The 15,314-nt window shown below is 37.7% G+C and overlaps 1 protein-coding gene across 1 annotated transcript in view; it reads right to left on the bottom strand.

Annotated features, from left to right (window-relative positions):
* Positions 1-2,719: 2,719 nt before the first annotated feature.
* The window catches only part of SCLT1 (sodium channel and clathrin linker 1), a 43,593-nt gene continuing 30,998 nt past the window's right edge, over positions 2,720-15,314 (bottom strand). Inside the window, exons 19-21 of the mRNA XM_074154261.1 lie at positions 6,930-7,008; positions 5,745-5,840; positions 2,720-3,390 (exon numbers count right to left, since the gene is read on the bottom strand). Coding sequence (XP_074010362.1) covers positions 3,328-3,390; positions 5,745-5,840; positions 6,930-7,008 — 238 coding nt within the window. The 3' untranslated portion in view covers positions 2,720-3,327. The remainder of the gene's footprint in view (positions 3,391-5,744; positions 5,841-6,929; positions 7,009-15,314) is intronic.

Below are 15,314 nucleotides of genomic sequence, written 5' to 3'. Positions count from 1 at the left end.
TGCAGTATCTTTGCCAGTAGCGTTTTAGAATTTGCAGCAGTTATTTTGTTTGGGTTTTTACATAAACACTTCACTGCAATGATCTGAACAACTTCCATGGTTAAAAGAAGCATATAATTTGGATTATTACAGGTATCAAAACGTGCACTGCATTTGCAAGAGAAAGGTTTTTGGGTTTTTTTGAGGACTAGTATAGGATCTTGGTACTGACAGCTGTGCCTATCCCAGCAACAGAAAAATGTATGTTTTTTCCCCTCGAGATCTTCAAAAGGTTGTTGCTTACCTCACATAGTTTACATTTGTTGATATGTGATGTTCTTCCAAAGTCCATAATCTTCACACGTGTTCCACTGGAGGAGGAACGTGAGGTTTCTTACCTGTAGATCTTCAAGACAAGCGTGCTGAACGTACACGCACACTATGAACCGCTAATAAGCAATGCTGACAGAGAACATGCGCTGCCATAGCAGGAGCTCCAGGAGATGAGGCATGAAGGGCACAGTAGCTCCTTTCCTCTTGCTTCCTCTAAACTCAAGATGCGAAAACGTGGAATGGCCTTGGGGCAGAGCAGGAAAAGGAGAAGGCTGTGAAGGCATACGTCTAGTAAGAAGTCTAGAAAAGCAGCTGTGGGTAAATAATTCTACTTTTATCACATGCATTCACATTGTGGGTAACTGTGAGTGGCACCCCTTAAAAAAAAACGTATTTCAAAGACTGAAGATTAAAGGCTGTCCCTTTGAAGAGTTACTGGTACAAGCTCTTCAAGGCATGAATAAAAGCCTGAAAGAGGTTCTTGCAGCTGCTTTACAGCTCTTGCTGACAGCAGCCTTTCTGAAAGGCACTGTGCTGCTGGGGTCACCTGAGTAAGTTGCGTCAGAGCTGAGGGCAGTTCGCAGTGATAGAGCTTTCAAGATCTGGCCTTTGCCAGAAGGTGCAGGGCTCTTGGGAAGACCCCAAAATGAAATGCATACTACCTTCATACTAAGTTACTTTCCATGTAACGGGTGAGACAAACTAGCGCCTAGAAACTTTTCCTAAATAAACATAGTCAGGAACAAAGTTTTACTCAATCGGAAGCATTAATATCACACTAGGAAGTCTTTAAAACACGCAAAAACTGGTGTTGGGGTGGGAACAGAAGGCAAGGGAAACAAAAACTTCTCAATGGAAGAGTGACAAGAAATACACAGATAGAAACAAATGTAAAACAACAAAGACAGATGAAAAGCCCGCTGCTCAATTCCAGGGAACAATCCAGTATCACGGGGGAAAGCGCAAAACGTACTTATCTAACCAGCAAGCCTCAAATTTTAATTGCCTCAGCAAGTGCCTTTCCTCTGAAAGTCCAATTTGTGAGCAACAAGCCAGCAGCCTCCTCTGGAAGCCAAACAGAAATGAAAGGAGGTGGTGGCAGGATGATGTTCCTATTGGAACATGTTGGCCATGTTCCCTTTTGTCCTTCAGACAGATGTATTTGCCCAGTATATAGCGGCTCAGAGGATCAGGCAAACAGATGAAAGCAGATCTTTTTCTGTGTCATTTACCGTAATTGCTCTGCTGCCCTTTAACTTTACTATGAGGTGCTTGTGTCATCATTGCAATTTACGTTCTGGCAAATAACCGTTACGCAAGAACTATACCACAAGTTGAAATTAATATATCCATAATGAAAAGGCAACCAAGCAGGTGCCCTACTGTGCCTCGAGGAACAAATACACAAATACTGTTGCTCAAGAAACTTATAATTACCTGCCATTTTCAGCCAGGTTTCACTTCACAGCTAGAGCCTCTCTTTAAGGAGTGAATGGGATTAATAGCTCACACAAAATCTTCCAGGTGGTCTATCATCATCTCAGATGTGCATTATGCAAATGAAAATAAGGTGCTTGGTACTTACCTCCCTCTGTATCATATACATGGTTGATTGATGAAAATCTCACCGCAACAGACGTTTGGAGCTTCTGGACAATGTAGCCACGTTGCTTTGAAAAAATCTTTGAAAGCGATTGCAATGGATACAGGCATGTAACAAACTGAGAAAGCGCTAGGAAAGAAACCTGTACAACTGTAGGGAGGAGTAAGCAGAAACTGTTCTTGAGGTTTCATCGATCTTGCAGGCTCTACTTGAACAACCCGATTTTCAAGAGATGGCACAAACTCCTTCCATGTGGTGATCAACCCAGGTCTGTCCTCTAAAATGCAAGTATGGTGGTGATCTGCTGCGACAGACATATGGGTTTGCTAGTCCAAACCAGCAGCTTTCATCGAGCACTGGATAAGCATTGTCCATCAACTGAATTAGAAGTTATAAACCAGAATTATACTCTTCACATTTAAGAGGAAGGACAAGAAATTACGTCACTTAAGTCCAAGACAGGAGCACTTCAAAATCAGTTAACACCTATCAAACGTTTGCAATACATGCTGAAACAGAAAACAAGAGTTGAGCTCTAATTTTAGAATGATATATGTGAAGTTTCTCAACTATCAAAGGAAAACGTGTATGCAAGAGAATTCCCACACACTGGCAGCTGAAGAATTCAAACACACTATTTCAAAACACATAAAAGCTGGATGACTTGACCACCAACTTTGTGCAAGTTGAAGTAATGGAGAACTGAAGTGCCCAGACGCATACAAACCAAGAGAGCAGATCACCAGAAAAGCAAGGAACAATTGCAAAATAGCACAACTGAAGAAAGATTACGGTCCTTAGAAATGAGGTGTATGAATAGCTGTAGCAGCATTTTATTTATTAACTGTTTCCCAGAGGCTTCAGAACAAACTGAACTGAATTCTTAAAACTGGAAGGCAATGAGGGCATTTGGCAGCTGTAACACCTGCCATAAAACCAGCAACTATTTGACACACGTGATGTAATTAGTGTCTCACTACAATCCATAAAAGATCTTCAAAATGTTCCCAAGTTACTGCACTACAAAGAAAAAGTAAAGGTATGGACCGTATGTGAGCAAAGCTGTTCGTGAATTTCAGTATAATGTTATCTGGTCCCTGTACACAATCTTGTCATAGCTGGAGCTGGTGTTTTTTAGACCAAAAAAGACCAATGTGCCAAGCACTGTATCAGATGGTGTCATCTGCTATATTAAAGGACTTGTAATTACAACATTTTGCAGTCTTCTTCCAATCTTTACTATGCACACAGATACAGTATCTTCATCCACCCCCTTTCTTACCTGAATACAACAGAAAATATTTATCTAAGTTTTACAAGCCTTGCTGTGCATTTGACTTTAATGCTCCAATATGAAGTTTCTTCAGCAATCTTCTTAACTCCAACGTGGTGTGAATGAACAATATATGCGTTTAAATATTTTCCAGATCCTTCAGGGAAGCAGCTTTTTTCTTCTGTGTTGTTATCAGGCTGAGCTGTCATTAAAAACAAAGAGATAGTTTCTTACATAATTTTTCATAAGATTGAAGTATCTGCAGAACTTCAATATGGAAGGTGTCATGAAGGGACCAAGCATAGATAAGTGGAAATTTGGGGGAAACAATCTACAGAATTACTCTACAGATGACTATTGCTTTTGTCTTACTTCAGATCACAAAGAATTCAAGATGATGAAAGATTAGGTAGCAGGAGTATGCTTTAAAGACACCTACAAAGAACACACACATTTTAAACCTGTGCAAACATTATTCTGTATTTTTTATGTTTCTTACTGAATTACTATTCTTTAATAATAAGCTAAGATTTATAGTCACTGAACTAACCATAATAAAACTGCGATTTCTAGACTCCCTAATAGTCCAGCACTAGCCTATATTGGATTTAATTTCACAAATAAGCTGGATAATGTAATGAGAATATACAATTAAGTCAAGTCAGAATGTAGCCCTTAACCTACAGATGCGGAGTTACCGTTCCAAATCAGAGGGAGCCCACACATGAACATTCAGTCTTCTGAGAGCTAGAAGAGAATAAACACCTTGTTTCTTCAGATTCAGAAGAGTGGACATTCTTGTAGCAGTACTCGTGGAGATGGCTTTTTTCCAGGCTTTAGCAGGAACAGCGCTAGTACGTCTTTGGGTGGGGGGGCAAAGGGAAAGGGCCTTGGCACAGAAGTTCTTAAGTGACTACAAAAAGCCATGCCTGACAGCTGGCAGCACTAACCTCCGCCACGCCTGATGAGGGCAAGGCAGCTCTGAAGGCTGGCAATAAGATCTGGAGAACAATTTAGCAGCTAAACATCTTATCAAATCTCTTTTACGTTTCAGAGGGAGACTGATGAGGAACAGTTAATTATCAATGTTTTCAGGAACAGCAAGTCCTCTCATATGGGCAATGAGGCCAGGAATTTACTCCTTTGAAAGGTGATGTGACCATGTTTTTTAAGGGAAGATGGCACCTCAGAAGTCTTAAAGCTGAACAGATCCATATAACAAACAGGAGGTAAAAAAAACACCAATATATCATTCTTTCAGAGCAAATTTTCACCAGCTGGGCAGGCCTTGTCATGACAGCATTTACAGCCAGGAAACACAGCTTATGTTATAATAGCTTGGCAGCTACACCCGTTTATTCACTGCTGTTGGGGGAAAAATAATGCCCTTTGTCCTAATTGGACAATTTAGATCAACAAAACATTTCCTCTCTGCAACTCACATGGGCTCACCCACACTAAGAAGCTATAATTTGCAAATGCGTTTCCTAAATCACTGTAAGAAATTAGGAAGCAGAAAGACCACCTTTACTTAATAGAAGACCAACCTGAGTAACAAATTTGCTTGGCAAATAAGTGAACCCAGTGTCATGGGATTTGCTTCACGATGTATAGCTTGAATAGTATGGAAAAAAGAATGCCGGATGGAAAAAAACCCACCTACTGTCCAGCAGAGAAAATAGAGAATTATAGATATCACGGGGTTTAGACAAGTAAAGTCCGAAGTTTCTCTCTCTGCAGAGAAGAAAACCTTTCCTCCCAATATCCCTAATATCTAGAAATATTGCGTAGTACTACTTAAAGTTGGAACTGAGTTGTAAGAGGACTGGAAAAAGACGGCAGTAACAATCCAGCTCATTAAGTGAGCACAGTGGTGCACAAGGAGGTCTTAGCCATATAAATGGCTCTAACAGACACACCTTGTCTGAAGTTTTCAGAGTCACCGAAACATCTACTAGGCACGTTCATTCACTGTGGTAGTGAGATATATACACCATTCCTTCCTTCCCCTCTTCCCACGGCCTGGAAAAACCCACGTATTTCTTATTCTGTCTGCATAATTTCCAGTATTTTTCACACAGCAGGTCGAGGGAGGTGATTCTGGCCCCCTGCTTCGCTCTTGTGAGACCCCACCTGGAGTATTGCGTCCAGCTCTGGAGCCCCCAACATAAGTAGTACATGGACCTGTTGGAGCAAGTCCAGAGGAGGCCACAAAGATGATCAGAGGGCTGGAGCACCTCTCCTATGAAGCCAGGCTGAGAGAGTTAGGGTTGTTCAGCCCGGAGAAGAGAAGGCTCCAGGGAGACCTTAAAGGCAGCCTTCCAGTACATACAGGGGGCCTACAGGAGAGATGGGGAGGGACTCTTACCAGAGAGTGTAGTGATAGGACGAGGGGGAACGGTTTTAAACTGAAAGAGGGGAGATTTAGATCAGATAACAGGAAGAAATTCTGTAGTAATAATGCACATAAACGATCACCTCTGCCTCAGGAACGATACAATGTGAAATGAGATTTTTTAATGCACTTAGATAACATGGTTTTTGTTAGGTTCATACCTTTTGAGATGCTGTAGCTGCCCTCTGTTCTGCCTGGCTCAGTCGCCTTTGAAGCCTATTGATGTATTCTCGATATTCCATCATTAATTTTTCATCCTGTGTAAATGAAATACCTCATTACAAACGCAAAGTTCTTTTTACTGGATCCATACATACTGTTATGAAAAAGCTTAAAACACAAGGAACTAAAGAGGCAGAATCGTTTACCACTTGCAATAAGACTGAAGACATACTGCTGACACATTATACAGAATTTCCAGCTCAAATATGACATCATATGACTTTTCCAACCAGAGTAACGTGTAGAGGAAGCTTTTTCATTTCACTATCTTCAAGTAAGATGCACAAAAGCTGACATTTTAATCCAGGTAATTTAATTTACAAATCTTACAATGTAAATGTTTCAGCTGTACTCAAAGGGAAGAAGAATATACTAGCTAATACAAATGAGATGATAATCTTGCTACAGATCTGTTCTCTTCATCAAAGGGTATGTAAAAAGTCTTTCTTAACCACCTTTTACTTACAGAAATCTATTCTCGCAATCAGCCCCATTTTTCTCCTCTAAATAATACAGCGCTACAAAACACAACACAGAAGGACTTACCTAGACAGAATCGGGTATTATCCCAGATTTATGAGGCTGACAGAATAGCTGTTTTCTAAAGTGGCCATTAATTATTGAACAACGTACATTCCAAAACAACACGGTCCTTAATCTTTAATGGATAATGCTTTTATCTATATACATATATGCACATACAGTGTAAATTCTACTGTACACATAGGATGCTGAGAATTTGATATTTCTGCATATGCTACATTATTGATAACATAATGCCTACTCCTTTTTGAGGCATGCAGGCATGCATGGTCATAAGTGACTTCAGAAACATTTCTGGAGTTGTCTAAAATTGCTAGATTAGTAACCTTGAAAGATGATCTCTCCTTTACCTTTTTCTGTAATTTGAGAGTACAGTTAATTTGTCTTCCTGCCATTTGAACATGTCAGTCAGCATAAACAGCGGGATTTTCCAGTTATGACTACTCCTAACAAAAATCCTTTATTTTTTCTGAACCAGCAACATTAACTCATCTAAATACGTTTCTGTTAAGATCCTAGTGTGTGTGTGTGTGTGCACATCACATTAAAACTGAAAGTAGCTGTTGTATCAGTCATCTTACCTCAGTTACCTTTTCATTTGCCATTTCCAGCTGAGAAATGAGCTCCTGGCTACGAAGTTTTTGTTGACTCAGCTCACTTCTATTAATTGGAAGAAAAGATGCTGATTAACACTCAGGAATGCATCAGTGCTTATGGGGTGTTTTTAATTACAGTGTTGCTCTTAAAACATTGATTTCAAAAGCATTACACAGCTAGCACTTCTTCAGAATGTGTATTAAAAACTATAATGGCAGAGGAATGAGATGTATTTGCTCGAATCAACAGGATTTTGTCGAGAGCATTATACATTTTACAGGGTTTTTATCAAACAGGATACAAATATAAGCAGCATTTGCACAGTGCATTCCATTTTTAGATTAATATTCTAATTAGTGTTCCATAAGCAGACTGCAATGTGGACATTTTTGAAGGTACTTTGAAAACCAAATATTCTATACTTGTGAGACAGACAACGTAACACTTCAGGAGGAAAAGGAAAATGCCACCTTCTTTAAAGTTGTCTTTTTACTTTTATAGTGAATGAGTTCTAGTGACCCTGGACTTGTATAGGACTGAAGACATCACTGAGTTTGTGCTCAAAGGAAACAGTTCTTACCTTCTGTCATTACAAGCCACTGAAGAGGGATGACCAAAGATGGAAAAATCTTTGAACTTTGGTAATTTTATCCAGAGAAAGGTGCAGCACTAAACTGTCTGCTCTAACCTTTGACCAGTCTCTACTCCACTGGCAATAGCCATGGCAGAAATGGTGCGATCCAGATTCTCACCATGAGTTTCACCTTCTACATTGAGGTTCAAACATATTTGTGAAGAAGGATTTTCAAATCTATTCTCACTTTACCTTCCTTTCTCAGGTTCAAAATATTCTGAAATGCAATCACCTTCATGAATATGTAGCACACTGACAATGCTCTGAAATCTGATACTTAACCTTTAGGTGCTCTGCCTATTACTGAAATGACCTGCACTGTAATGGAAGCTAAAGCCTTTATTCCTTCTGGGGGCCATGGAGGTAAGGCACGAGATGCTTTAACCTCAGATCTTCACCTTAAAAAGCCTCTGCTATTTTAATGATGACATTTAGTTCTCAACAAAAATTTACTCTTAAAAACTTTTAAGCTTAGCATTTAATCAAGTTTTACTGAAAACTGCTATATGGCACTTTAAATACATAGTTGCAATGTATCTGTTAACATAAGGCTGGTAGTTTCCATTCCCTTGTTCTCAACCAACCCCTTTAACCAGTCCCAGGTAGACCTCATAAAAACAGTTCAACATCCTTTAACTAGCTGCTATAAAAATGAGAGTATATAGGCAGATATTTAAACAACGTTAAACAGCTAAAATTATATATAGATTATACCTTCGTTACCACATGTGAACAATTTTATATCAAAAAAGAATTAAAGATGGATTAAATTCGCAGGATCAAGACAGTATGTTAATAATTAACACAGTTACTGCAATTTGTCCTCTGTAAAGAACATCAAGCATCAAGATGAAGCATTTTCAATATAGGAGCCCTAATGAACAGCTGTTTTTTGAAAGTTCAGTTTTTATAAACTGTTTTATTAGCAAAACAGAAATTTTACACAATTCCTGTTGTATCTTTTCATACATACCTTTTCAAAATGAACTCCCTAGACAACTATTCAAACACTACTCCTTACAATGTGTAGACTGCTTATGTTAAGATTAACTACGCTAGTAAAAAGGCCTTGAAAATATGGAAATTCTTAAACTCTGACAAGCCATCTTTATTGTTACATCATCTCAGAAGACTATCCAAATGATTAATTTTATAAATTAAAAATTCTTAGTTACTGAAGACAATCTGTCTTCTATACTTTTAACTGAGGTGTGGAATTATCATTCTCAGCAGCACAGGCCATGAACAGTTTAAATGCTCATATACAGCTGTTTATCAAGAAATTATTTTTATAATTGGATCACACTGAACATGTATTTAAGAACAGTTTAACCTTGTAAGCATAAGGAAACGTGATGGCTATTGAGCTAGACAGTTGATTCATTCTGATTGTTAACCCTTCCCCAAACACACATTATGAGATTTTAATATTAAAATTGAGCAGTAACCCCTACTGCTGAATAATCAAATCAGTCCCTACTCCATATTGTCTTTGTTAAGTGAGTAGGAAACAAAAGGTGAGCTTTTAGCATTTTGGCAGACGGGTTATAAATCCGCCAGCTGTAGCAAGTACGTTCTGCAAAGCTCTCATATGACAATATAGCATGTGCCAGCTGTTTTTTCGGTTGAATTATAGTATAATATGCTTCAGTTACTCTTAGTAATTATGAATTTTGTATACTGCCAGTACCTGCAGCTGTCTCTCATCCTGTTAATTTTTTTCTTTAATGAACATCTTAAAATAAGCAGCTATGGCTGCCAAACATTACAGAAATGCAGCCAAGAATAACGTTTTAGAAATGGAGGAAACTTCTTCATCTCAAGATGCTGTGCAATTGACTCAACGTACTCTACAGGATGTAGGGAGAAAGAAAAAGTCCTGGCCAGCACTTCATACACAAAAAAGGTCCTTCTTCAGAGGCAGATTCTTTTCAATTATAGAAAAGACAAAACTGAGAACTCCAAAACCCACACATGGCTCCTGATGAGTCAGGGACTCTTTAACTATGACACAGAAATGTTTCAGAAGCAGAAATTGGAACAAAGACATCCAAAATAGCTGCAATCAGTTGACTTAAGCTAAGCAAAGTATTTAAATTTAAAAACAATATGGCAAGGATTCCCTTTTTGTATGTACTGACAATTATAATTCAAGTGACTATTAAAAAAATTATGCCATTCAGTATAGTTGTTCAAATAAAATGGGTTTATACTACAACAAATATTTCTGATTTCCCCCCGAGAAATTATATCTTACTACTAACCAATAGTAGCAGATGGTTAAGATTATTAATTTGCCAATTTATTCATACTAGGTATTAGTATTACATTTTATTAATTTTTTTATTAAAGAGCTAAGATCTTTAAAGTGCCTCAAATGCAGTTACATGGAAATACCTTCTAAAGTACTTCCGCTCTTTATCATTTAAGCTAATGGTTATAAATTGTGTCATGTACTGTTTGTTTTGTAGAGTTAGTTTATATTTCTAAAAAGAAAACAGGCTTGTGCATACTTATCACTACCCCTACTATACTGACCTGAACAGAGCAATCATCCCTACGTCTAACAGGCCAAAGTAATATTCATAGCAAAGTTGAGAACTGTCAATTTCTTGTAAAGTTTTTAAGTTACAAGATCTACCTTTCTCCCATCTGCAGTTTTCAACACCTCTTGCACTGAAGGGCATTCTGTGGGTAATTCAGTCATTTGATTGAATATGACATTTCGCTTATAAGCATGAATCTTGTTCTGATCCAAACAGAATGACGTTCAACAAAAACGTGCTCTTGGTGTTGGCCACTAGGGTGGAGTCTGGCAAGGGTTTACGCATAGTCACTGGTTATCTGCCAAGCTCTTTCTCAATCTACCACAATTCTGTTCCTCATTCTCAGGATTAGAACATAAAAATCTATGAAAAATACTGATATGCCAATTAGAAGGGATTAACCATCTGTTACTACCACTATTGTGACCTCTTTTTTTATTTATTTGTTTAACCCAGTTAACGTAAGTACAGACCAGTAAAGTTGGACTTTACAGAATGAATGAATAATCTGCCATTATTTTTTAAACTTGCATACAGTCTTTCACTTTATTTTCTTTTCGTAAATACTGGTAGATCTGATTAACCTGGTTTTGCTTAAATTCTGTTGTCAGAACTTTCTCTCTCACCCCTTCTCAATCAATGCTGTATTCTGTTGTTACTGACGTTTGTTTCCTTCCAATTTACAAATTTTCCAAATATTTCTTCAGTGTTGCTGATTTCACTTTCTATCTCAGCTTATTCTTCTCAGCTTAAGTCTGAATGACTGCAGAGCTTTATACACAATGCTGTAAGGAAATAACAACAGTCCTAGCCAGTCTCTTGCCCCAAAATATGGCCATAGGAACCATTTTTCTATATTATAGTACTCCAGTGAAAGCAAAAGCCTTTAAAAATGTACATGTATTTTAGCACATCTGTCAAAGGCAGACCACCTAAGTCCCTTGCAGTTTTGGGACATTCAAACTGACAGTGACCTTGGAGCTTACAACTTTAAGATTGGAAGCTCTACACCCTGTCCATCAGCAACAACATAGATTCCTTCTTTTTCTTATCAAATACCACACAAATTTGTGTGCAAATTTATTCACCAAAACTTAAAAGCTCTTTTTGTGTTATGAAAAAAATTACCATTAGAAATAAGTTTGTAAGTTTCATAGAATTTCTATACTTCTCTCCTTACTATTTTCCACTGAAACCCCTATAAAGAATGTGCAAGATGACTTTTTGCCTCTCAGAAGTTCACTTCATTCTACTGATTATTCCAGGTCAGAACTGAATTGGTGGTTCAATCGCAGACCCCAGCAGAGACACAGCTGTCAAACTGCAAGCCTGTTGAAGAAAGACAGGCTTGTACAAGTGACCAAACCACTTCCACTAAAATTAAGTGTTAATACGCTTTTCTATCTCAAAAGCCACATCTGTCCTTCGGTCTTGAGGTGGATTGACCCAGCTGGCAGGTAAGCCCCCACCCAGTTGCTCATTCACTCTCCCCCAAGAGGAAAGGGAGAAAGAACTGGAAGGGCATGGGGGTGCAAAAAACCTCATGGGTCAAGAAAAAGGCATTTTAATGACTGAAGGAAAAAAAAAAAAGATGCAAAAGCAATCACTCATCACCAGCAGATCAATGCCCAGCCAGTATCCAAACAACAGCTACTTTGGAAGAACTTCCACCCAGTTTTATTGGTGACCATGACATTAAATGGTATGGATCCCCTTCAGTCAGCTGGGGTCAGCTGTCCTGACTGTGTCCCCTCCCAAGTTCTTGCCCACCGCCAGGCTACTGGCTGGGGCAGCAGAGGGAGAAACAGAGAAGCCTTGACTCCGTATTAGTGCTGTTCAGCAGCAGCTAAAACATTGCTGTGTTATCGACGCTATTTTGGTCATAAATCAAACCCACAGCACCATATGGGCTGCTACAAAGAAAATTAATTCCATCCCAGCCAAGCCCAGTACAGGTCTTTAAGAAGCATTAAACCTTAACTTAAAATATAAAATTCCCCCAAACTTACTCTGAGGGTGATAGTTTTTGTATGTGTTTATAAACATTTATAAACAGATATAGATTAATTTAATTTTTTACCTACATAACCATTCTTAGATAACGAAACAATCTACATCCAATAGAAAAGCCTTGGGACAACTCATGTTTAAATAAATGAGTGCTAGGCCACCTTTTTACAACCTTTAACAGTAATCATTTGTTTGCACAGCTATTTTATAATTGTAAATATTTGCTAAGTTCACTTCAGTAAATGTCGTTAGAACTCAAAGTACATCTAAAATGGATGCAACCAAAAGTCAGAACAGCTTTGTTTCATAGGCTGCCAGACCAGACGTTTTGCAGGAATAAAGAGAATAAACACCAGTCATGAGCTGTTAGTCATGCTGCCAAGAGCAATGGTTTTATTTGGAACCATGACCTATGCTGCAAGAAGCACTGACCTTCTTAGTTACCTTCGAGACTGACTTTTGGCACATATGTGTTGAAGCAAAACTGGTTCCTTGCCCTCTTGCAAGGTGAAGGTGAGGTCTCTTACCGGTAAATCCTTCTAGAAGTGTACACCATCTTAAGATGCTTAAAGGGAAGAAAACTCTTCTCTTAAATGAAGACTGTAATGTATTTTTATTAAGAAAATGGTGGAATTTAGTCTATGAGTATTCAATGCGTTGCCTACTTTTTCAGCACTGCTTTTAATTCCAAGTTCAGTTTTATAGGCAATGATTACATGTTTAACCTTCAACTCAGACCCAAATGACTTAACAATGATTTTCGGTGAAGCCTGAAAGTATAAATTTATTTATCAACATTTTTACCTGATCTACTAGATTCTCATATTTAAAAAAAAATCACTCTGCTCTAACGTTACAGGTTGCAAAAATGTACTTCTCCTTCTTACTTTTTAAAATTAAAAATCACCTAAGGTTTGCTGATGTTGCTTCATTTCTTAAAAGTATTTATTTAATGCTTCCTTCATGCCTATGTATTATACCTCACAAACAAAACACTTTGCAGACTTAAAAGATGACAAATAAGCAGCACAGAATATGGAAAATTTAGCAGCTGCTGCTGGGAAGTTAGTAAAGAAGCCAAAATGTTTCAGACACCTTCACATGGAAAATGAAAGTAATGAGGAGGGAACTGAAAACCAGCAACAGATCATGAATTTAAGGCAAAGGAATGGGAAACACCTACACTAACAAAAGGGACACTGACTCAACGCTTATGAGAGCTGCACCAACAGCAAACTTCTGGTGAAATGCAATATAAAACGCTTTTATGTAAAATACCTCCCCAGTATACATGGATATGACTTTGTTAGCAAGTTTATGATTTCCTGAAAAACATTCACTTATAAAGCACATTACTATGCTGTAAAAGTAATAATTTTTATTAAAAACTGAAATTCTGCTACACGTCACCAACACAATCTCTATATTTGCTCGTATATTTACATGAATCTGATACATCAAACAGAAACTTCATGAAATGCCAAGGAACATCTCAGACTGTCCTCAAAATAACCATGATATGCTGCTAAACTTGGAGAGCTTTCTATTTAAATCCAAAAAAGGGTATGTTGATATCTTCATAGCCTTGCTGCCTAGTCAAGACAAGATGGAGTTTCTAAGGAAGGTATAAAGCTTTCCTTACAAGCTCACAGCTTAACTAACCCTCTCAAAACCACATATACTTAAAAATGTATCTATACAGGAAAGCTGGGTGAACATCAGCCTTTCACTTGGACCCTGCTATAAGGCTTGGTGATACCGTTTCCTGCATTATCCTCAGCAGGACTTTCAAACTGAATCTTTAATTTAATAGATCCTGCTTACCCACCATCAATCTATTATTTAGTGGTCCTGCTGATATTTCTGTGATAAATGCGTTTGCTGCAAAATTATTTTGCTTTTGAAATAATCAGCAACTTTATTTCACAATGAAGAAAGAAGTGGTTTGCCATTCTGTACTTGAACTCAAAATATTTACTCAAAATTTTATTGTGAAGAGACTAAAATAAATACGATAATTATTCATTTATAATATAAGCAAGGACTTTGCATTGAGTTAACTACTACTGTGTAACTCTGCAGCTAATTTTCATATCAACTGCCTTCTGCACTTATATAGCTAGGTATCGGTTAATGCATATAACGTGAAAAATAAGCTGGATTTCAATTTTCTAGATAATATTTATAGGTTTTCTTATAGCCACTTGTCACCATAATATCAGAGTATCCCACACAGATTTAATTATGAAATTCCTCATGTGAGTTTGAATTACAGCTTTCTAGCAGAGAACAAGCTTTTTTCTACTGCCAGTTTCCTTGTCAGGTAGAGCAAGTGTCTGATAAAAACTTCTGCTTCCAGCTTATACAGGATGTAAAAGCATCACCTATGAAATCATCTTAAAAAGTAACTGACTTTGCTTTTAGACTTGCACCAAAATACGTATTGAAGTTCCAGAAAATCATGTGTACTTAGTGTAGACTTATAATTTTTCATGAGATGAAGGTTTTTTTTTCTCTTCTGCTCTATTTCTATTCTCTGATACAGAACGTTAAATTATTGCAGGAGTTTTCCAGATGATGCCACATAGGCAGTCTCTCGCATAAACGGGGACATTTTCAAACTTAACTACGTATTTTTCATGCAGATTCACAAAGCAGACTTCCTCTCATGTCTGTTATGTTTTCTATGTCAGCATTTTGCTGCAGATAAATAAGGTCTAAAGCTTTTGGTCCACTATAACAACATTTTAGTACTTAACATTAAAGCTTTAAGAAGGAAAGCAGCTGTTTCAATGACAACTTTAAATGTTTTGGAAGTCTGCAATTTTTCCCTTTTAATCGGAAGTTGCTGAACTACATTCAGGATCTAGTTATGAATCTAGATGCTCAACTGTGACAGATTTTGTAGTTTCATTTACAGCAAATAAACTACACGTATAACCGCTTAAATTTACCTTAGCATGAAACACTACAAAATATTTTTCTCTAGTTACTGCATTTACAAAATATGTCAAAAAAGAATTAGTAAGACCTAGCTAATTACCTACAGTGAAGCTATACCACTAAAACTGTCAGTGAATAAGCACAGCTCCCAGAGTCTCGCAGATGTGCCCAACACTGTGATGACTTCTGAAACACACTTTTTGCCTTTTTAAAGGCAAACTGCTTAGTAGTCTTTG

This window comes from Numenius arquata, chromosome 10, assembly GCF_964106895.1.
Source record: "Numenius arquata chromosome 10, bNumArq3.hap1.1, whole genome shotgun sequence".
In the NCBI taxonomy this organism is placed as follows: Eukaryota; Metazoa; Chordata; class Aves; order Charadriiformes; family Scolopacidae; genus Numenius; species Numenius arquata.
The sequence above is the reverse complement of the archived record's forward strand: the minus strand, read 5'-3'. Positions and strand labels throughout refer to the sequence as shown.